The 24,026-nt window shown below is 49.8% G+C and overlaps 1 protein-coding gene across 6 annotated transcripts in view; it reads left to right on the forward strand.

The window, feature by feature from the left end:
- The window catches only part of LOC114863302 (tetratricopeptide repeat protein 28-like), a 123,917-nt gene that overhangs the window by 50,224 nt on the left and 49,667 nt on the right, over positions 1–24,026 (forward strand). For 5 of the 6 annotated variants that reach the window (XM_029164271.3, XM_029164273.3, XM_029164272.3 and 2 more), the window contains one exon: positions 23,816–23,963. In XM_029164271.3, coding sequence (XP_029020104.1) covers positions 23,816–23,963 — 148 coding nt within the window. Of the gene's footprint in view, positions 1–23,815; positions 23,964–24,026 lie in introns of those variants that run through there. The other variant, XM_055511549.1, reaches the window with a different exon arrangement.

Consider the following 24,026-nt stretch of genomic DNA (forward strand, 5'->3'; position numbering starts at 1 on the left):
CGCCTCTCTGCTGTTTGTTTCGCCTGCAGTGATGACCTGCGTCACAGATTGTTAGCGCTCCTGTGATCCAGCATTTAGACTGAGGTCATCAGCTCGAGTCATTGCGGGCTGCCTCCTATTATGCTAATGTTAATTCCTCTAGTATTATGTGAAATAGATGAAAAAGTTGTCCACACGTTTTCATTTTTACATTGGAACATTACACAGTACACCTTTCGGAGCAGGGATGTTGTGCCAGGCGTTTAGGGAACCTCACTGGGTGGATGATGCAGGATAAGTGGTTAAGGTATGAAGGAGGCCTAGGGGGCCCTGTTATGGCTGGGTGGTTTAGCTCTAATCCGATTGAGCGGGCTGGAGAGACCGGATGGGGGAGGCATCGGGTCCTCGCAGCCAGACAACCAGCGTGCTCACACCTGCCACTCCATTTCCTCTCAGTGTTCTAGCTGATTACCGACAGTAATTAAAATTTCTAATTATATCTGATTCACTATCAAGTAGGATTTGTCGAAATGCAGATTATTAGCCGGTTTTGTTTTGGCTCAATTACCCACTTACCTCTCGAGGGAGCTGTAGCTCATAAGCTAGATTTGAGCTCTGCCAGCTCCAAATCTCCCGCAATTCAACCTAGTTTCCCTTCCCCAACACCTGGGAGCGTTTACAACAGGTTTGCCCATTGGTCAGCGGGCTTGAACAGGATGCAGGATGCTTTGAAGGGCCCCCGCACCTCCGCGACTCTGGCTGCCCATGGATATTTAAAAGCCCCATCACATTTGAGACAACAGATAAGGAAAGGATTGAGAGCAGCATGTCACAGAGGGTTGTTGGCGTTTAACCAGTCAAACCCACAGGAAAGACGAGCGGGATTTCCAAATGGTGCAAAGTGGAGGAAAAGGGTTTTGCAGATTAAAAAGGCAAGAAAGCAGTGGCGGAAAACATGAGTGGCAGAAGCAATCCTGTAATGCAATCTATAGCGGCCCATCCAACCCTGAAGGAGCCCCAGTCTTTTCCTCAGCATTAGCAGTCGTGTGTGGGATGCAGTATAATCTACCTGCCAGATTAAGATGACATGGTCATTGTCTAGAAGAGAGAATTGAATTATGCCGCGTGAAGAGGGTTTAAATGAGATTATAAAGGGAGAACTCATCCAGCGCGCGTGAGATGTGCCGCGTCAGGGACTCGGCACAGTCGCACTCCCAGCGATGTGAATATGCACATTTCCACATGCAAATGTTCTCACGTACAGTACAGAACTAGGCCACGTTGCGCCGAGGCTCGTTCACCCCCCCCTGTTTTTGCTGCATCTTCACGAGCAGGGCTGATCTTTTATTCCTTCTCGCGGTGACTCGGCATCAGCTGAGCGCGAGCCCGTTCCCCTGCCCGCTAATGTGTTTACAGATTTGGCTCGCCAAGGGTTCCCTTACCAGAAGTATATACGGGCTAATCCCCAGGATGCGCGCGCGATTAGCTTAACAACTCTGCAGCACACTTAGTACATGTATCTGCTCTGTTTAACCGCGGCTAATCTCCCAGCATCCCCCAAACTGTGGCGTTCCCGTGATCCTCCCTCCCCGCGTCTACGCTCAAACTCTGCGTCTCCTCGCGTTTCTCCTCGGGCCCTGTTGTGCGCCGGCGCTTTTGTGCGTCGCACACAAAAGCACACGTGTGTTACACGCCAGCCGCGCGCACGGGTCCCTCCGCGGTGCCCTTTAATTCCCGCGGAATGCCGTTATCTCGGAGGATGTCGCCGTGTTCCTCTCTGCCCTGCGGGACGCGTACGCGTTCGGAGATTCTGCAACAGCGTCTTGCATTTTACTTTATCGTCGCTTATCATCAAGCGATGCTGAAACGCGCTGCGACAATGGTGATGGTATCAATTAATCGCGTTTGCAAGGCACCAGATCTCATCTTTTAAGGGGCTTTATCCTGCCCCCACAGCCCTGAACGCCTGTGTTTCTGCGCCTGTACATGTACATCAAGTGAGGATGGATAGATTAGCATTAGCAGATGGACTGTATTTGTATTAGCCACCAGGGCGCTAACACAGACGGAGTCAATCTGTTGTGCAGGTTGCTGCTCACTAGGCCAGAGCCAGACCGGGACATTCTGTCTGGGCTCTGCGGCCACAGCGGGGGGTCTGGGTGGGGCCACGGTCCAGTCTGTCCAACGCTAAGGAGATCAGAGGGAAAGGTGGGCTAAGTGGCTGCCTGTGATTGATTTTCTGATAAAAGGTTGAAGGCAGCACAAATTGGACATTTGCAGTGTGATGTAAGTGTGGATAATAAAGGTAACGTTAAACATTACAGCAGATGAAGTGCAGCCGTATGTGGCTATACAGGCCCAGGTCATAAAACCCCAACCCCTTGTTTTACACTCAGCTACTTTCTTCCTGGGGTACTTTTTGCCTTTGTTCTGCGTCCTCTTGTTTGGCTTCCTCAGTCTGGGGCTCTCTGCAGGAGGCTGGCTGCCGTGTTTTTGCTAGACGAGGACTGTGTTTGTGTAAACCAGCCATCACATTCCCCGCAGAAAGGGCCAAATCTTTCTTTCCCCTCTCGGCGTTTCTCCGACGCGTACTCCTCTCCAAATTCATCCATCAAAGAATTGTATACAGCCTGTTTTAAGGGCCCGAATTTTCTGCCACTCCAGAGGCACAATTCAGCCAAAGGTTGTGACAGTGCAATTTTTCCATTTTAGTTTCTTCTGTGCTATTAAGCCTCGCAAGCCACCGGTGCTACTGAAGGCAGCACACGTCCTCCAGGCTCCATCCTTTGGAATAACAGGCCCTCTTATTGTTGTCTACATGCTAACAAATACATCTTGCACAGGTCAAACAAGCCCGACTGCTGTGATTATTGCTCATCGAGGTCTACGTGAACCAATGTTAACCAGCTTTCCTCGAAGTAAAAAAAAAAAGGCAAATGAGAGGGCGCGAGGCCGCCGCAGAGCTGGTGCCGCCAGCTGTCACATGACAGTGTGGGGTAAAAAGGCGGCGAGGAGAGTTTTTAAGAAGCATTACAGGCAACAAGCTGGGAATTAATTGGCATTGGTACAAATACCCAGTAGTTCTTCGCATCAAGAGGCCCCAGACAGATACTGACAGATACTAAGCAGCGTTGTTTTAGCAGCAGTTTACAAGCCTTGTGACAGTTTTGGAACAAAAGGAAAGATGAAGGCCACTTGTCCCCAGAGTTTCAGGCTGCAGCAGAGGCTTTTATTTTGGGGAGGAATGAGTCAGAGAAGCCGAATGAGAGGAGAAGCCTTTTTTTTATTGCACCCATTATGTGTCATCACTCCAAACTAATCATGTCCTGGAAATTGAGCCTAAGGAAGACTGCTGAGCTTGGATTTTGCTCAACTCCCCTTTCCCCTTTCCCTCCCCCCCTTCCTTCGCTCTTCCCCTCTATCTCCCCCTTCTTCCTCACACGCTCGCACTGTTTCGCGTCTTTATCAGAGCCGAGTCTGTAATTCCCTCTTTCTCCATCCACATCTGCGCCTCTCTTTTATCGCATTCCTTCTCTTTAGCCTCTTTTCTCGCCCTCGCGCTCGGTTTCTGCCCTCCCTCTTCCTCCCTCTCTCCGGCTTTCCGCCGTTAACTACTGAGTCAGGGAATAGTGCCGCGGATTGTTTGCTCCCAGACAAAGAAGTGAATTTTCAATTAAACTGGCTGTCATTAGAAGGACGGCGACGCGCTGCCGTTCCAGGCTCGTCTGCAGCACGGGCAGCGCTCACGCATGCTTTGATGACGGCTCATTTGCCTCCGTGTTGTTCCCCCGTTCTTCTCCTGATCCCGTTTGAGACACTCAGGCTGCACAGCTATGCGTACATCTCAGAAGCACAGCTCTTACACCGGCGCTGCTGCTCATAATATCAGCTTCCTCAGTCGCAGGGTGTCTGCTGTGTGCTAAGATGCTGACTGAACTGGAGACCCCCTATCTGGTAATTGCATTGGCTTAATAGTACCAAGAAGGCTATCGCCATGTGACAGGTGGCCACGAGATGTGGGGGGATAAATCACTGCATAAATTACCCAGGCTGGCGGAGCCGCAGTTTTGCTGAAAAAGGGGAAGTGAAGGCTTTTCAAAGGCAAGGGCGATAAGCTACTGGATGGGAAATGTGATGGGAAGTGGTGGAGGGGACTTAACCATGACACAGGGGAAGCGGGGGTTTGAATGGTTCAATCCTGAATGCATTGTGGGCAGTTGTTATTTTTCCAAAAAACACAAATAATCCAGGTCAGGGTGAATGAGTTTGACGAGCAGTGACACAAGGGGCCGGGGACAAACGGCACACAGATTGCATTGGCGCTTTATCCTCCAGGATGAGAGGAACACTCTTTTTTTTTATAACATGCTATTTTCATGCATATTTGATCCTCTAGTCGCCAGCGTTGTCAATCTCCATCGCTCCCCACTTCCACTCTGTCCCCTTATATATCTGTGTGGCGGCGCCGTTTGCGAGCCTATATATGCACACATTGTGGGGGAAAGGGGGCCAGTTATATTAAATTTGGCAGAGGCAGCACAATTTGTCTGACATGTTGAGGGAGAAGATTAGAGTGGGGAAACACAGAATGTATTCAGTATTACACTCTCATCTCACAGCTGTAGCAATTGATTTTTTAAAAGTACACACGGAGGCGGCCCGGAGTGCCGATAGCCGAGAGGGAGGTGTGGAGAACCGCCATTATCAGGCCAGCGACTGCAATTCACGCATGTAAAAGTGGAGAATGAAAAGAGGATAAACAGCAATAATCTGTTTCTGCGGACGGAAGCGTGTCTAAAGTAATTTGGCGCGGAAGCCGCAGTGTATGAGTTTCTCCACTGGTCTGGCTCATTGTCCTGGGCGGCGCGGCTCGGCCTAAGCTTCGCCCTGTGGGTCAGATTACTGGCGAAAACGCCTCCAAGCCTTCCCAGGATTCCCCTAGTCTCGGCTTATCGTTCGCGCACATTCAGCAGCTCCGCGGGAAGGCAGGCGGGACTGTCTTAGCGGGGGAGCGCATTATGTCTGCCAGCGGACCAAATATTGAATGGTCCGGACGACAAAGCCAGGGAGGAAGTGCATTCATCAGCAACGGGCAGCTAACGGCGACGGAGCACCTGAGCCGCGGCGGCGGCGGCAGCGGCAGAAACGACCCGGGGTCAAACGAGTCGACATCCGCCTGCTCAACAACCAGAGTCTTGCGCCTTGAAATAAAAGTGCTGGTCAGTGTTAACCAGTTAGTGCCATATGGAAAATAAATGGCTTCTTAATTGTTAGTCAATTTTCCCACCTTTGCGTGTCGGTGATTAGTGACGCGTGGCTGTGTTAACAGAGGGAGCATCAATCAGGCCTGAGCGAAAGGACGGCTACAGACACACGTGTGTGAGCGGCAGGCCTGAAGAGGGGGCTGACTTTCAACTCAGATTGTTTTCCACATTCATTTCACCTGTAATTAGAAGTTGCTGAATGAGCTGATGTTTTAGACGAGACTTCCGAACGCCCCCCCCCCCCCCCCCCCCCCATCGGAATCCCGCGCTGCTCTCGACTCTCGTGCGGCCGCTGATGTAACGCCGGCGTTGTTTTGTGCGAGCTCCCTGTGCGCCGCGCGTCAAAGCATCTCTGACATCAGCATGTGCCACACATCATGCGAGCGCAGGAGCAGGAACTCCACCTTCAGAACCCTCTTACCCTTTGATCAGCCCGGAGAACTGGAAGCAGCTTCCGGCACACCGTGCCAGTGTGTGGGAACGCTTTCACACAGTATTTACCTTGACGAGGGATCGAAACCGACTCGGTGGAGGAACGTGACCCTCCCGGGGCTCAGAACAAAGTGCTTGTGTTAGTAAACAGACACATAAATTGCATTCTTCTGAGCTGTAAGTAACAGTTCGCAGACTCGCTCGGCCTGCGAGCGGGGGTGTATAATTCCAGCGGGCCTCGAGCTTCAAGGCTTTGGTTAAACATTCCGGAAATGCCATCCTGGCGATCCATCTTTGGCCACCGAGCCCCCGAGTGGCTCGCTGCTCCTCCTCCTCCTCCTCCCTTTGAGCTCTGATGATGTGTGTACACTTTCCTCGTGCCTTGTGGAGCTCTCAGATCAGCTGCCACTTTTTCCTCTCCCGTCCTTATTCTAGCTGTGTTTTTTAAGTTGTGCTTCTAACATAGTCATGTCACAAACTGGGTTTGAAGTAATCCAGATTTAAGAAATGCCACTAAACAAAAAAAAGACACAATCATTAATAGTGGATTAGAGAAGCATACAGAGGCAGGTTTTTGCTAATTAAATGATAACTGGACTTACAAATGGCTTTTAGATAAGAATATTCGGGTCATGGACTAACTGCCTCAATCCCAGTTGTCCTCAAGCTACGTGTCACACTTTATATACCTTGGTAGAAATTACAGCTTGCAAGTGCTCTAATGCTAACTTAATTACACCTCTTTCCTCTTCTGAGCCCAGAGCTTAACCTTATCTGAGATGGCCATGAACCATAACTGATATAATAATAGCAATCCCTGCGTGGATGTGTTACCAGCACATTATCAGACGTGGTAAATCAGTTTATGGAATAATCAAATTTAGCCGCCTAATCTTCAAATAGCGCCCCCCCCCTCGCTCCTCCATGCTGGCGCAAGACGAGCTCTCGGCCCATTTCCAGAGCACTCAGGTGTGGCTCCACCTCCGCACTCTGTTAATAAGGATGTAATGGCTCTGTATCTACTCCCAGGCCCCATGAATTGATTGATTAAGAATGTGGAGCTGGTGGCTTGATGGCCCTGTACCTCTGCACATCTTAGCCTGCAAAGAAACAGTAATACGCTCTAAACAATGTCTCCTGGTCACTACTGTAATTACCTCAGCACATAATTTACTTTAGAATAGTAATAATTACTATTAATAAATAACTCATTTGTAAAGTAAACACGACTACTACTTTATAAGAAGTCTACAGGTACTGTACCTCTTATAAAACAAGCAGTCTTCATATGTTTTGACACCATTTTTCATCAGTCTGCCAGACTGAGGCCCCTGAGTTTAATTATTCGTGTGTGTAACTGCTGAGCTACTTTTTTTAAACTCACAGTTTACTTGTGAACCTAAAGCAACTTTAGTATGTATTTGTGTTTACTGCAAACACAACAGCGTGCCACTGGAGATGCTGTGTAAAATAACGCTCCTTACTGACTGTCTTTCAAAATGCATCCAGTCAAGCAGTGCAGGGAAATAACAAAATGTAATGAATAAATAAGCGAACCCTGCAGTGTACGGTACTACAGCGACCATGATGTGTTACACTACAGAGGCTACAAAAGGTTAAGGCGCGCGCTGAGCTCTGGTGGAACTGTCAGACTTCAGGCAGGTCTTGGTCCGTACTCACTGATGCCTGAAGCACCTGCCACCAGTCAAACACACATGATCAAAGCTGTTCAGTGGGATCTCTGACTGATACAGCTCTATAGGTGTGCTACAGTACGTCTGTACCACTTTGCTATGAAGTGAATGTACAAATTGTGCAATTAGATCATTACAGCTTTAGATCATTTGAAGGGAATAGTTCCGTTGGATCAGTAACTCTCTTTGCGTCCTCAGCAGAGACGCAGCCATCACCTCTCATCTTTCCGTGCTCTAATGATAAAGCACACATATTCATAAAAAGAACAAAGGAGGCCGAGCGCACAAGCCACAGCACACAACCAGCCACGTAATTAAGTACTTCTGTAGCCAACAGCCATAGATAATGAAGGAAGCGGGGGCTGCTTGGAATTGGTTTGACAGCCTTTTCAGCCTTTTCTCTGGGTTTCTCCCGCTCACAGCACCGGTCTCCTGAACCTCGGTAAATACCGGAGAGATAAATTAGCGTCACTGATAAAAACAGGCCGGCCGCACAAAAGGCCCCATAAGTGACGGTAATTGTCTTGCTCAGATTCCATTTCTAACCCCTGCACTGCCCCCCCTCCTCCTCCTACGGGCTCCAGCTCTCTCGGGCACGGCGGCATCGAGCCGACAACTCGCGTTATTCAGATCCACGCTTATGTTGTGGAACTTAAGAGGCGCTTTCTCCTCAATTCCTTTGACTGGTTGTCACGCGCTTCAGTGGCGCTGATGGAGAGAGTCGTCACTTGCTGTCAGACCAAACCTAGACAGTGGACAAATGTGACAAACACCTTTTGGTGCTTTTATTGTGTTTGATTTGCACATCGCCGCCGCTCACTTCGTTCCGGCCGCGCGTCTGAGAATGCGATACCGACGCACTACCTGCAAACTATGTGCAATGCCGGGTTCCTTTTGAGGAAAACAAAGCTGTAGGAATGCTCATAAAGACAGAGATAAGTGACGGGTACAATAAGGTAGAGAGATGTAGGGGTGGGTGAAAAGATAGAAAAAGTGCGAGGGAGGGTGGGATTGAGAGAGAGGGAGGGGGGGGTGAGATGAATAACAGTTTGACAGGTGGAATGAAAAAGCCGCAGAGGGTGTTTGGAGCCGCGTGGCAGCAGTGTGTGCGGCGCCCGGGTCATACATCACCGTAATACAGCGGGAGGACAGAGCCTAGCGCAGCGCTATGCAGAGCAGGCCCGGCATAATGTGCTGCGCTTGCACCCGCTCACTCTGATTGAAGCGCGCGGCGCCGAGGCCACATTTACTCACCCCCGCCGCCGCCGCCGCCACACGTTCACTTCGCAAATGCGCCCTCGACCAGATGATCGCCGAGAACAGGAGCGCGGGACGGGCGAGCGTCGCGTTGTGTAGCTACAGTGCACGACAGAACCACAGCGATTGGGTAAATGAAATGCCAGGTGTGCTATTAAAATCCCATTAGGCCGCCGTTACAAATGGGCCCGACTTGCTTAAAGACAATGATCAGCAGTGTTTATTAATATTTAACAGAAGAAAATGGAGGATTAATAACAGCACAGACGCCGCTCCTCTGCTCCGCTCATGCTACATGACATGCTAATATCCAATCTGTAAATTTCTGTCTCTTCGCAGCTTTATCATTTCCTACCGCACATTAGCGGGGCGGAGTCTTGACAAAAAAATGCACAGAAAATCATTATTGTGGATGATGGCCGTATAAATGTTTTAGCGTTCCGAGTGTATGAAATAATCTATCCTTCACTTAACCGGCCCTGGCTCCGTGCCTCCCTCTCCCGCTTGCCTTTGATCACCGAAGCAAGAGCCAGAGCGGCTCTGATGAGAGCTCAGAGCATCTCCCCCAGTCTGCCCACATTTGCATTATCCAGCCTGGTCTTTCTTTAGTCCCGATAATTAGGTCCATCACTGCAGTGCTGAGAAAGGAACAAAAAAAACAAAAAAAAAACAGGTGATACCGCTTCTTGAGGGGTTGCTATAGCGGCGCCGGGTTGCCAGGCATTCCTGTCACACAGGCGTCTGAGCACTCATGGCACTCATGCCAGTCACACTTAACGCCTAATGACGTGCAGTGGTCGATGTGATATTCATGCCACGGGTATCAAATCGCAGGCTCTTTGTGCTCGTGCGTAATTGGCTGAAGGTTTCCGCCACCTGCTAGCGCTGCCATTAGCTTGGCGGCCGTGTTGCCGTGCACTCGTCACCTCTCACCTCCTTCGGGGACCTGTGGCTGACTCTGGACCCTTTGCTGTTGTGCCGTTTTGACCTCGGGAGGCCATTCTTCGGCGCCGGATGATGGCGCCTTCGAACGCCTCACGCAGAGGTGATGATGAGGAGCATTTAGATACCACCACCCGGCCCGCTGCGCTCTCTCTCACCTCGTGGCCCCCTCAGCTGATGGGATGGAGTCCTCACTAATGGCAACCCCCTCCTCAGGTGTGTGTGTGGGCTTCTGGGGACCTCAAGGTCCGTTTTGGAAAGTGAATTGGATTCTTTCTAATAATAAGGATTTGCTCACCAGGGAGTTAAAAAATAGAGTCTTTAAAAGCTGTGCCTGATGGGATTTAGGGGCTTTGGTCTTCTGTTGCAGGTTAAAATAGAGGCAGCGGTGGATTGTGTTGTTGATTAGGATGCTATTTTCATTATAGCTCAGCTCGCGCCTCGGCCGGCGTCTCTGTTGGAGTTCAAGGGCTCCTGTGCACCAGCCTTCACAGAGGCTGGATTTGGGCTTTCAAGGGGCCTGAGAGTCCCGCCCCAGGCGGTGAACTGGCCCTCCAGAGCGTTGTGATATTTGACAGGACGGCAGTAATTGCTCCTCAGAGACCGAGAGCAGTCAGCATCATCAAAACGAGCACCCGTGAAAGAGATTAACCCCCAAGAGGAAAGAGATGATGCATGAGAGAAGGCAGGAAAACACGTTTATTCATTTTGTGTTAATAATTTTCATATCTATGGGTAAATTGCATCAGATATATTACTTAGGTTTCTTCGGGGCTTTGGACTCCCCCCCCATCCTTTGCTGTTGTGTCCTCTTACTCTCAGGAATCTTTTTTTCCTCCCTGAAATTTATTTTCTCTTTATTTGTGTCAATGGTTTGTGTATTGAAAAACATGAGAGAGCGAGGCCACGCCGCGGGGTCCCCCAGGGCCCTCGCTGAGGCGCTCTGTCAGCATGTGGCACCATGTTCAAAGGCGCCTCCAGTTTGCAGCCTAGTTGAAAGCCCAGTGTTTAGGGCGATTCGCAGCACTGGTCGTGTTCTTTGCCGGGTCAGGGGGAGCAGCTTGGGCCACGGGTGGACGAGGGGCTCATCGGTGTGAGCCATGTTCACATCTGCTGCTGGACGACGGCGGGTGTGGAGTGGATTGAGGCTTTTTTTGCTCTGTAATTGTCCAGTTGCTTTTGTTTGTCTGGATCCCAAAACTTTCGCTCCACAACCGAGCGTCCGGTACAGCTGCGAGGGCAGTTTGACGCCATCTGTGTGTGTGTGTGTGTGTGTGTGTGTGTGTGTGTGTGTGTGTGTGTGTGTGTGTGTGTGTGTGTGTGTAGGTTCAGGTCAGCTGGGTCGACTCTGGACTGATGGCCGGGCTTTTGAAGGCTGACCCTACATCCTCTCCCGTCCTTCTCCGTCTTTCTCTACCCAACATGACACATTGCTGTAGCCCCCCCCCCCCCCCCCCTCGGTTTAATGGGATCAGCTGGTAATTAGTCCACCACTTCCACCGTGTGTAAGGCAGGTATATTTGCATTAATACGACCCAACCGTCAAGGCTGGCTGCCTACGCAGAGCTCCCTTTCCGTAAACAATATCCGGCGTCCCCTTGGGCGGGACCCAGTTGTTGACCCATGATGAACTCCTGACCACAGCTGCCATGTCGTCCTGACTCGGCGCAGTGACACCCCTGGAGTGTGAGCGACAGGCTGACAGTTTGACCCAGACACACAGGAATGCAAAGAGGGGGGACCAGAGGAGATTATACAGCTTTTAAATAGCCCCCTGCTAGAACGGCCTGCTCACAGAGATAGGTGCCTTTTTTTTTCTTTTGATTTGGCAAAATGGACTTTCACTGGAACTGATTTGTCGTCACAAGCAAATCATTTTCTTTCTTTTTTTTTTTTTTTTGTCGCTACTTTTGGTGGAGCTCATGCAGAGAGCAGTGGTGAAAGAGACACCGTTGGCCCTAATCTCATCCTTTCTGCAGTGTGTCAGTCCCAGACTGGCTGCCTCTTAACTACCTTTGCCCCCTTATTCCTTCAGCCTGTCTCTTTCTTCTTCCTCACTCTCTCGCCCCCCTCACTGCCATATTGAGATGGTTTAATGGAAATTATTCACAAATGGAAAGAAATGCTCCTTGGTTCCCTGGCCTTCTGTCAAGCTTTATCTGTGGAGTCAGAGAAGGCGTAGCAGCAACCGGGCCCATGTTTCTTAGCTTTGCTCAAAGGCTGTTTTCCAACGCCGTGTAAGCGTTGATGATTGTAGCCTATTGACCAATCAGGGGAAGATCCTTAAAGTCAAACACTTTCTAGATCATTTGAAACCTCAGGGGGGGGGGTATTAGAAGCATTTCATCTGAGTTTACAGAGCACGATTATGTCGAACAGGCAGAGATCAACGTAAACCATCAACCGCCAGTGACAGATCAAACCGCCTCAGGGCTACATGACAGTGCTTTTGATGTTTTTCTTTTCTGTTAACGTCAGCAGGTCTTTAAATTCCTCATCCTAAATGAATACAGAGGCCAGAGTGTTCCCAGTTCACTGACATCCCAGTATTACAGTAATCCTGAGTGTTCATTTATCGTGGTCCTTCTTGGAGAATTTCCTTTATGATAGCGACATAAGTCGATGTCAGGGACGTCCTGGTGTATTTGCTTTGCATATTCGCAGCAGTACAGGACATTAAAGACAACCTTTGCCTCTGTTCCATGACGTCCCAGTTCAATCAAAAGGCTCGTCTGTACGTGTGGCGTCGCTCTCCCTCAAACCTGGAGGCAGGAAGGAGCGTAGTGGGATTCGCCTTCCTCTCCCCTTCACTTATCTCTTTTGTTTGTCCTGCTTCTGTAGATGAGCGGGAGCCCTCCGCTCTCTCCTCATGCGCAACTAAGTGCTGCCGCTACTCTCAACCTGCCAGCTCCAAATTGGCAGCCTGACCTTCTTTTTCTTCCTCGGGGCGCCTGTACAAAGCCATACCTCCACCGTGGGGGAAAAATGCAATTAAGAGGTGACATAAACACTGAGCGCTCGTTGTAGCCGTGCCCGCCGAGAAGGAGGGGGTTCAGCAGCTGCCATTGTCACATGCGCGCGTGGATATTCTAGTCTGTTAATTGGACTTTACGCATTGCAATGTGACACTGGGGTGAGCGGCCTCGGTGGAGGATGGCGGACGTGCTTTGGTCTTCTTGAATGAGCGCTGATGGGAGAGCGGTGTCGGGCTAGTCCTGGCTAGCTCGTGTAGCTCTTCTCTGACCCTGTGTGTTGTTTTGTTGTAGGCAATTACCACCTACTGTTGCTGCACAGGTGGCAAACATGCAAATGGGCAGAAAAGGTCTAATTGATGTGATAATCCCCATATGAGCCACATTTCCTTTGTCTTTATAAAAAATTCTAAATCAATTATCAAGACGAAGAACAATTATAGTCATAGAGATATAAATCTGCTTCCATATGCAATGCTTTATTTCATAATATGACATGAGAACACCTCGCAGCTTACATTGATCCCCATTAAAGTAGGAAGCGGGTGAGGGTGTTTAATTGCCGGCTAAGGTGGGTGACATTTGGAGCAGCTCATCCAAACCGGCCCAAAGTCCAAAAGGTGTTTTGAGCGCCGAGTAATTACTCCGGTCTCTCCAGACACCAGCTTTAATAAGATGACTCCCTGAGACACACACACACACACACACACACACACACACACACACACACACACACACACACACACACACACACACACACACACACACACACACACACACAGACTTTAATTACACTGCACTGTGATGTGTGTTTAGTGCGTTTGATAGCATTCTGAAAGCGATGGTCACTGCTGAGACTTTTCTTCATTGTCACGCTTGACGTGTGCATTTCCATTTACACCAAGCAACAAACATCAAACCATTATTTTGAGCGAACATATTTTCATATGATCTCTGAGAGTGATCAGGAGCGATCTGTCTGCTCGGTCGGGCTTGTAAACAGCCTGCTGCTCCACCATGTCTGTGCTTACCATGTTTGTTCAGTAGATGAGTGGCTCCCTGGCCCTCTCCTCGGGGCTGTTTAGCTTTCAGACCCCTGACAGAGGAAAAGGAAAATCCCTTGGGGGGAACTTGAAGCACTACAGGTTGAATGAAATTCTCTCTGAACACTCCAAAGCTCTCTTCATCTCCACGGGCTCCGGGGAAAAAGGGAGCAGAAAAATGTTTAAAACAGGATGCTTAATCCAGCAGCACTGAAAAAGCATAGTAGCAGAGTTTTCTTTTACCCAAGAGAGAAAACACTTTAAAAGGAGGCCCAGCATGATAGGCCAGCATAATGAGGCATCACTTGCTGATATTAGGAGGTTTATTCATAGAGTAGCACTAGAAGATGGTTTAGTGCAGGATGTTATCTTAATGCCACAACATGATAAATGATGCAGGGAGGATGGGCTAGGAAATAGTTAGGAAATGTGCAGCAACATATTTTCCAGAATAGAAACTAGCAACATTTGGCAAAAAATAAATTATAAGTTTGCTGACACAAAGAGACTAATGTACGCATCCAGGCTGTAGGTAAACAGCACTTTAGATGAAACAGATGTGATGGCTGCTCATCTCTCCTAATTACCTCCGTAATTATGATGTAATATGCTTCAGCATGTGTAGTGTAGTTAAGTAACCGAGCATCACTCACATCCAGTGCCACATAATGATAAGTTATGAGAGCGAGTCCTCCTTAAATGGTCCAGAGGGTGTGTGTGAGTGTAAGTTATGGTGGGGTCTCAAACAGGGGTCTAGTGGCTCAGTAAATGATGGCGGAGGGGCTTGCTACATGGACTGGGGTCATCACTCCCCGGGTAGCCTGATAGGTATTTCATACGCTCTTGCTATAAAAGGGGGAGTCGGAGCCTTCTCACCATTTATCACGCCACATCTGTTCCTGGAACCTCCAACACCCTTGGCTTGTGCACAGGCAAACTGTTGCGCTAATACAAAGAGGGAGGAAGTGTGTGTGTGGGGTGGGGGTGGGGGGGCATGCAGGGCCTTTAGCCAGACAATCCTTCCCCTTATTAGCTAATCTGTGGCCTTAAGCTATCGCACCACTGTGGAGCGCTAATTTGACTTTGCAGGTTTGCTGATGTTCATTTGCAGAGTGTTGTTGCGGACCTGCACCTTGCTCCGGGTAATCATTAGCACGAGAGGACGCTTTAGTATGCTGCTCGGCGGAGCCGCTCACATGAAGGGGTCCCCGGCTTCTGTTTCCATTAGTGTCCAAGCCCGCGGCTGCACAGCCAACACTTCAATGAGCGCTTTTCTGTGCCGCAGCTGCCGCAGTTCTAACTCCCTCGCTCACGGGCAGAAATATGACACTAGAAGCCACCCATAGTATTCTCAGGCTCCGCCCTCTGTCTTCTCTTCCGTGCTCCACTCACAATTTCACATTCAATTAATCCCATCGTCTGCGGACACCCATTCCTCCGAGACCCCCAGAAGCTGTGGCATCACTGGACTCCTCTATTAAAGTGTGTGTGTGTGTGTGTGTGTGTGTGTGTGTGTGTGTGTGTGTGTGTGTGTGTGTGTGTGTGTGTGTGTGCGTTTACTCTTATTGATCAGGGTTGTGTCTCTGTGTCTCTGGGCTCATGCTGCTGTCATCACTGCAGTGTAGAGGGTGGAGGGGAGGGAGCGTGGTTCACAGCACTAAGAGCTTCAGGGCCGTGTGTGTGTGTGTGTGTGTGTGTGCGTGCGTGTGTGTGTGTGCGTGCGTCTGTTTGTGCGTGATAGTGAGACATGCACATGATATCCAATGGGATTTACAGTGTGCTGCATGTTTTCGGTTTGAGCTGTTTTGTTAGTTTTTAATATTTGCAACAAGGAATGCAACTGACACAGAGAAACCCTTCCTGTGGCATTACTGTATGTGAGAGGTAGAAACTGTCCAGCACAACAGGAGGAGGTATATGAGTATATGAGACGTTAGCGGGGAGCGTAAACATCATCTCTGAAATGCATGATGGTGTTTATGCTCATCTAAGGTGGTGAGGCTTTGGATTCTTCTGGGATTTAAGCTGAGCAAGTGCATGTGGTGAATGGAAGATAGAGTTTATCAGTATTACTAAAAAATTCCTACCTTATATTTAGTCTTTAATGATGTTAGAATGTGTTGAGACCAGCGCCTCCTGGTTTACAGTATCTCCGTGATTTACCTGCAGATGTGCTGTAACTTCTTCATTCCAGAGGAACTTTTCTTCCTGTTTCCCCCCCATTCCTGTACCCCCCCCCCCCAACGCCGCTCCCCCGTTCCTGTAGTTCTGTGCTCTATTAATTACTTTTAACAAAGCAAACAGAGCCTTGCTTGTCCGGATCAATCTTTTCTCTGTCGTGGTGCGCGCCGCTGTCACCAGTAATTTCCAAACTCCGTGTAGTATGAAATGAGGGTCCTCTTTCACGTCTGGCCGGTCGCCGTAGCCTCCTGACGCCCTCCTCCTCCGCGTCCTCCTTTTCCCTTTTTTTTCATTTTTGCAATTCAGCCTCTTGCTGCTTGTTTTAACTTTTCATATTTTTAGTTGCTGCTATATGCATTTGGAGCAGCGCGTTGAAAAAAATCAAGCCGCCTGCGCTTCTTGCCATCCACAAATACTAATTGGCGTTGCTCTGCCAAGCCGATCAAACACCATTAATCTATTTCTAGTGTATATTTGTTTCTAAATGAGAAAATTAATACATTGTGCTACTGTAGCCAGCTGGGTGCGGTGAGCCCCATTGATTGTTGGCACCTCCAGTACGACTCATAGCTGTGAGCAAGTGTCTTTATTTGGCTTGTTCCGTGTGTGTGTGTGTGTGTGTGTGTGTGTGTGTGTGTGTGTGTGTGTGTGCGTGCGTGCGTGCGTGCGTGCGTGCGTGCGTGCTCTGGCTCTGTATATCTTTCATAGTGCGACCGGTTGCCAGAGGACTTTCAAATAACACATTTACTGTAGCTTGTGTGAACATCTGAGCTGCCCACAGGTACAGTGGTGCGGAAGCCTGTTCCCGTCGCCGCATTACAGGACAGGCCATCGAGTCGCGCAGCGAGATAGATATCAAAGCCAGGGCAGTGCAGCTAACGTGATTAGCAGGCGGACACAGTTAATGATGCATGGTGATGGCCAAAGAACACGGAGGGAAGTCGCTGCTTAATGATCCGACAGGCAGATGTGCTACGGGGCCAGACGGGGCATCTCCTCCCAGCGCACAGCTCTGACCGTCCGGGTTTCTCGCCGTTCAGATGCACATCGGGAGCTTTTTTGCTTGTTCCTTCCCCTCGCAGTCCCCCAAAAAAGGCGAGCGGCCTCATTAATAGCGAAAGATCCGCTGTGATCCGGCAATCTGCTCGCTCGTGTCATATATATGATAAGCAGAGGCGGCTCATCGCACACTTAAATCGGTGCGGCGGGGGGTTCCCGTGGCAGCGCGGCCGTGGGGGAATTAGCCGGTCTGTATATAAACCCCGCCGCGTGTGCGCGTGAATTAAAGCGCATTTATCTGGTAATCGCCGCGGAGATCCGCCCGTGCGCCGGCGCCGCCGCCACAACAACAATGCAGCCGCTGCACAGGGAGATGGGAAGGAGAAACAGGTCATACGCAATAAAGAACCCTGATAGCCTCGACTGCAGGAGACTCGCGGAGTCTACGAGGAGAGAATAACAAGAGCCGCCGCCGCGTCTCCTTCACGCGCTAACCTTTATCTCTCTCCGTTTGCCCTCGTCCTCCTCCGTCCTGCCTCCGTCGCGGTTTAAGTACACGTTTAACCCTTCGGGCTGGTTTACCATTGTCTCCCCGGCTCCCACGCTCCTCTCGGCGTGTTCTCCGCGACTCGGCTCGCCTCCACTCAATCATGTATGACTCCTCGCTGGTGCAATCGAAGGCGGCGAGCCTCACGCCACGCTTTTGGTTAGCGCTCGCCACAGAGCCTGGCGGTGAGGCTTCTGAAGCGTTGGAGGCCCGCTGCGGAGGGGCCGCGCCGTCCAGCAGCCGGTTCTGCTCACTCCTGTTTGATGAAGCCACGTCCCGCCAAGGCCCGGGCAGCGTGATGAGCCCGGCTCATTGGAGGAGCTGTGCCTAGAGTGTGGCTCCCTGGTGCACCTCAGATCATACAGTAGAAACGTACAGCAGGATGCGCGGAGACGCAGTTTCTATTACGGGCAGAAGCTGCGATTCGGAGCTCGGAGCGTCGAAGGGAGGGGGTCAGCTGGACATGACGACCCGTCCGGATGGTTGATGGAGACGCCGAGTTTCCCACGTTAAGAACACGTGTCTCTCAGCTTGTATTTACCAAGAGTGGGCTATTTCTCAGCCATGCCTGAGTTCACCGTCAAAGCCAATTACAAGTACAAGGAGTACAAATGAAGATGGAAGATGCGGCGCCTCAGGCCAGGAGACGACACCAGCGTCTGCTGTCGTCACCGTGGGGAGGGGGGGGGACGCTGCCATTTAACACTTATAGTGGAGCCTATTCGGCAAATACACAAAACCTAGACCCGGTATTAAATAAGCACATTAAAGGTGGCACGCCGCTCCTTGCTAAATAACTCTCTCGGGCACCTCTAGTGTAGTTATAGTGTAAAGTTATAGAGTTTGCTCTCCTTTGAGGTTCACCATGTGGTGTTGATTGATTAAAGTTTCTCTAAGTTATTAATAGCTCCTTGAATTGAGAGTTGGCCCCCGTGGCTGCGAGGCCCGTGGCCGGTGCTCAGACAGGGAACATCTAAGGATGCCTGGCAGAGGCTCAGGAATCCGTTTGACACAACCCCCCCCCCTGCAGCCGCGCACCCTCCAAACTTCTCATGCTAATGAGGATGCAGCTGCGCTATCTGCATTCCCGGGACGCGCCGGGCTGCGATTCGTGGCGCGATGCTTTCCAACGCTGGGACCAACGCGCTTGGAATGAGCCGCAGGGAGCACCGGCGCGGCATCTGCCGGGTTAGCGCGTTCGGACGGCGCCGGGCCCGGCGAATGCTGAGCGCTCGGCATCGATTCCACGCACCTCACTGTGACCTTTTCCGATCTGAACTCTCCCGCGCTTGATGCCAGTTTGACGTGCGCCAGCGAATCAATGCTTCGCTGCCGTGAGAGAAAACTGGAATTCCTTTTTTTTTTTTTTTTTTTTTACCTGGGTCAAATTGTCACCACTCACTGAATAATGAAACATTTACCTTTTAATTGCCAAATCCACAAAGAATGATCAGTTTAATTTGCTCTAAAGCCAGCTAATATAATGGACTAATTAAGGGCTTTGGATGGAACAGCAATCACAGTCTACAACGTCCTTCAGGGGCAATACGTCAATGAATCATAAATATTCTACTGTGTCTGACTACTACATCTGACTACACTCTAACATGTCCTCTTGCTGTGGCTTATTGTGTGCAGTATTGTTAACATATTGTAAAGTAACTGTAGTCAGCGTTTTCAGACAAAGCAGCGCTTTTCATCGATTTCCTGGATTAATGCAGAAATCTTTCAGTCAGTGTGGGAAAAAAAGGACTGTGCCATAGTTTTTTTCCTTTCTTTTCTCAGAGACCCACAGATAAAAAGAGACTTGATCGATCCGGGTCAAGGTTGTTTGCTGGTTTAGGTTTTCGCCTTATTAGATTGTGGAGACGGGGCGAGACAAGCCGCTGTGTCATGATTTTAGTCCGGGTCAGAGGTTTATGTTGGGCCCGGGGCGATGCCTTTAATGGCTGACCCCGGTCCTCTTCGTTCCTGGGGGAAACAGATCGGTACCTGCAGGGAAAGATGGATAGAAAGCTGCACGTTTTGGCATTCAGAAACAGATTTAATTAAGTACAGGCTCCATTGTGCTTGTTCTGTGGCTTTCAGCTTGTCAGGCTGAAGGGCAGAAGGCCCAAAGCAGCAATCATTCTATTTGGCTCTTTTTCTTTTTTTTTTTTTTTTTTTAGCTGTTCTCCCGGCTAATTTGTCATGGGCGACAGTTATCCCTGGATATTAAATTAGACGGCTGACATTTTGTGTACCCGGCACGTCGCCCGTGTCACCTTGAGCGCGCCGTGGCAGAGATGCCGCGCGTCTCGAACCCCGGTCGACGCGTGGCATTTCGGAGTCGCGCTGTAAACCGGGCGGCGACACCTTCAGCTGAAGAGCTAAGAAACAGAGGGATGAGGAGCGGCAATCCCTTTGTTCCTGACACACCATTAGCGTTAATCTCATCCTATTATCCCGGCCTGCGCGGAAAGCTGATTTCGAGTAATGTTTGTTAGAGACACGCGAGTGGTTTTCTTGAAGAGTTATTGATGCATTTTTCTCCGCTTTGTGTTCGCGTGTGCAGCCCGCTGCTCTATTTGATGGTCCGATTTGGGTTCTATTATGTTGCCAGCGGGTGGGGGGGGGTCTGCGTGCGATCAGAAGCCATCTGCGGCAGCCGAGCGAAGGGCGTGGCCCACTGTGAACACAGCTTAGGCGGCTCCTATCGATTTCCACGTTCCACAGCGTCTCTGTTATTGCTGATCAACGATTGGGCCTCGGGCCGGTGCTGTGTGACGACTCCGGGCTTCAGACTCTAAACACGCGAGTAGGTTTCCAGCTCCTCCGTTTTTGCTAGAAAGCATTTACAAATTGCCCGGGTGATTTGATTTGTCGCTGAAAATGGCAGATGCTGGATGGAGCGAACAATAGATATTGCAGGCGGCAGCGAGACAACATGGCCTGTTGTCGTGGGAGCTAGGACACATGTGGGCTCCTGGAAATATGCAACAGCCACACATGTTATTTCACATCTGTGGTTGGGGGGGGCAGTTCTCTAAGTATTTCCAGGCATTCATACGATTTAAAGCACTTAATAAGGAGCTTTGTACAAAAGGTCCAGGCAGATTGTTTGATACAGCACCTCTTCATTCCCACAGGCCGTCTCATACCCCCGGTGCTCAGTAATCATTTGCATGCGAAGTAACAGCACAGCAAGTTGAGATTGTTGGTCCCATTCCTTATTTAGGCTCGTTAGACCCAGATCCCAGAACAAACACAGACGTGCTCCCAGGGGATGGGGACACCGGTTGGGGTTAGGGGCTGAGAAACGGAGCCCTCAACAGCTGGCCTGGCGCCAAACCCCCTGTTGTAAACATGTCAACTTTCTGTTAATCTGCTCTGACTCCGGGCCTCATTGTGAACAGCGGAGCTGTCATTGAGTGGAGATTGTGCGCGTTTCATTGCAAGTGTCTCGTTAGCGATGAAGACGGTGTGTGTGTGTGTGTGTGTGTGTGTGTGTGTGTGTGTGTGACTGCGGCGTGCGCAGGGCTTCACCGTGTGTACACGGAGGTTCCCCACAGTGTGTAGCACAGTGCAGCAGAGTGAGGAGCGTTTTTTTGCATCATTTCCCTTCCTGCTAAGCATAAAAACATGAATATTTAAAACTACATCAAACAAGTATTCATGAAATATTAAAATGTTTGAGAAACAAGAAAAGCTTTTATCCTCGCTCACATTCCTATGTCTTTTGTAGTCTCTCTCCCTCTCTCTCTCTCTCTCTCTCTTTTTCTCTCTCTCTCTCTCTCTGTCTCTCTCTCTCTCTGTCTCTCTCTCTCTCTGTCTGTCTCTCTCTCTTACCCATGGGTTAAGAACGACAAACCCTCCCAACTCCAGCCAATCTTCTCTGGTATCAGCACATTGCTGCATTAAACAGAGGAGGAGAAGATGCGGAGAAAGTTTCTGTAATTTAATCCAAGATAGGATGTTTTTGGTCAAACACATCCCCATTTGAAGTCTTGGCCTGTAGATGTCGTGTTGTGTAAGATGGCAGCAGATCTTTCACATTTCGGGGACGGCCTGTGTTCTGTGAGAACCTCTGATGCGCTCGGCTTTTGGCTCCGAGTACCGTGCGCTTGTGTATGTAATTCTTTATGTTGACAGGGCATCTCGCCTTCCCTCTAACTCTGCCTCTTTTTTTTCACTCTGAGTCTAGCTGAGACCCAGAGGCTGCGCTAATCACTGTAGCAGCGGCTCTAAGTCGATGCTGCTGTGTTTTTAGAAAAGATCCTGTTAAGTGTGAACTTAGGGAAGGTTGTGTAGGGGTAAAACGTTGCACTCCCATCTCTGAAACACGTGTCTGCATCAAAGCCAACCTGTTGGTGGTGTGTGCCGTTTTGGCCTCTCTTACACTATACAGGCTTTTCCTTAAACATTCAGCTTCCTGACAGTATCACTGCCACAGTCCTGAACTAGTATTCAGCTACTCCTATGAAATCCCAGTGAAGCCTGTGTTTTATGTGCAGCGCTGCTTGAATTGATTTGTTGGATTATGCAAAGGCTGAGGTTATAGTGTGTGTGTGTGCGTGTGTGTGTGTGTGAGCGTGCGCAGTCACATGATGTGTTTTGAGAGCAGTGAAAGATTAATGGAAGAAAAAAAAATCCCATAAGTCTGTACGGCACATTGATTCTGTCATCTTTTGCCGGCTCTCTTTCATTTATGCATTTATTCTCTGCTTGTGTTCGCAGTATTTTAATACACTCTCCACACAAGTCTGGTCCTTTAACCTTACGTGGGACGTGATAGGGTGAAATAAAAGGATTAAAGAAGATGCCAGTTTTTTTTGTTCTCCCTCGCTACAGCGGGTCGTCTCGGCCGGTGCAGGCTGCATTAGAGGATGAAAACAGACCTGAGAGCAGTCGTATGGTCGTCTGGATCGAATCACGGGCAGAGGCGCTTTTAAATGTCTTCTGCTCCCTCTGGGCCAAACGCTGGTGCGCCTCTGCTCTCGCCGGTGCATCCTGCCTAAACTCCGCCGCCGCTGGATACAATTAATATCGAGCGGATACCTTGGCCTGCGCTCCCCCTCATATAATAACAGTGTTACAGCAAAGGTTAATGCCTCCGATCGAATCTCCGTCCTCGTCATCCTCGGTGGCGCTGCGGCGGCGGCGGGTGGAGGGAGGCAGCCGCGCTGGGGGGAGGGGGGGGCGGCTCTGGAGAGAGATTGGCTCTCAGTGGGGGGCTTGGGCGGAAGCAAAATTAATTACTCTACTGTATGAATTTGCCGTCGTGTCTCATTCGCCCTAATCCCTTCTGCCTTCCTCACTTCCTAGTGGCGCTAGGAGAGAAGCTTGGGAAGACTAATGAAAAGGCCTCTTAGATGCTTATGGCACATTAGGCCTCGTGTCACTTGTAGACTGCGCTGGCAGCGAGGGGGTGACTGGGCTGGACTGGTGGTGCCCCTCACACACAGACTCACAACAAGCCCAGAATAGCAGAGCGTTTAGACAGTCTGTTGTCGCTCTTCCTCGTGTTCCTTCATGCTGTGCTGCTCTAATTGTGTGTTTGACACATGCCACGGCTATTCTGAGACACACTTAGCTTTCTCTGGGGAAGATTCGGTGGTTTGGATGGTGACTGACGAGCTGGATGGACTTCCATCGCTTTCTGCTGATGTTGTCAGACTGGACCGGAGTCAGGTTTAACAACTCACCAGGATTAGTGTCTGAACGGGCCTGGGATCCAAACTCGCCTGGATCACTCATACACAAAACACACACAGTTGTTGGCACTTTGGATCAGAGAAAGCATCTGTTTTAGTTTCTAATCCTTCAAGAATGTTCCAGAGCATATCAGTCCCTTACAGAGAGACACCGTATGTCAGCAGTCACGTACGGTTATGGCTCGGTGGTGCTGGATGTGACTCTGCTCTGTGAATAAAGGCCTGGATGACAAATGTATTTCATTTTTCTCTGCTTGAAGCGCTGTTTGCGTATTAAAACAATAACACACATCTGATGTAAAAATATGGCAAAAACAGACTTAGGCCAGTTGTTGTTATCACAAAGGGAATACACAATCTCTAATCTTTCTTTTTTGGTGAGTGAGTGAGTGAGTGAGTGAGTGAGTGAGTGAGTGAGTGAGTGAGTGAGTGAGTGAGTGAGTGAGTGAGTGAGTGAGTGAGTGCGTGGCTCACTCTCTTTACCCCTTTTCTCATTCCTTTTAGTTTTTTTAAGGCCGACAAAGAAAAATCCCAGTGCTCTTTACTCCCATTGCACAGAAAAACAAGCCTTGCTCCTAAAACTGCAGGCAGCCAGAGTGTAACATGTGCATTTATGTAAAACTTATAATCCATTTAACACCTACAAAAAACTCAGTGATCACTCCACAATGGGGAAAACAAAGGAGAGAGGTGCAACGTTCCCGAAAGCTGCTCATGTGGAAAAAAAAAAATCGGCGTGAAATAAGTGTGTGTGCTAATTCATTGGTGTGAAGGCCGCAGCTCTGATGATGCGTCTCTCTCCTCCGCCACAGGCATACTTCCGACAGGGTGTTGCCCTTCAGTACCTTGGTCGCCATGCCGACGCTCTGGCCGCCTTCGCCTCCGGCCTGGCCCAGGACCCCAAAAGCCTCCAGCTCCTGGTGGGCATGGTCGAAGCCGCCATGAAGTCGCCGCTCCGAGGTAAGAGCCTCGCCCGCTGCCTTACGTCTGTTTGTGCGTCTGTGTGTGTGTCTCCCTAAAAGC

Source organism: Betta splendens, chromosome 9 (assembly GCF_900634795.4).
Source record: "Betta splendens chromosome 9, fBetSpl5.4, whole genome shotgun sequence".
Taxonomy (NCBI): domain Eukaryota; kingdom Metazoa; phylum Chordata; class Actinopteri; order Anabantiformes; family Osphronemidae; genus Betta; species Betta splendens.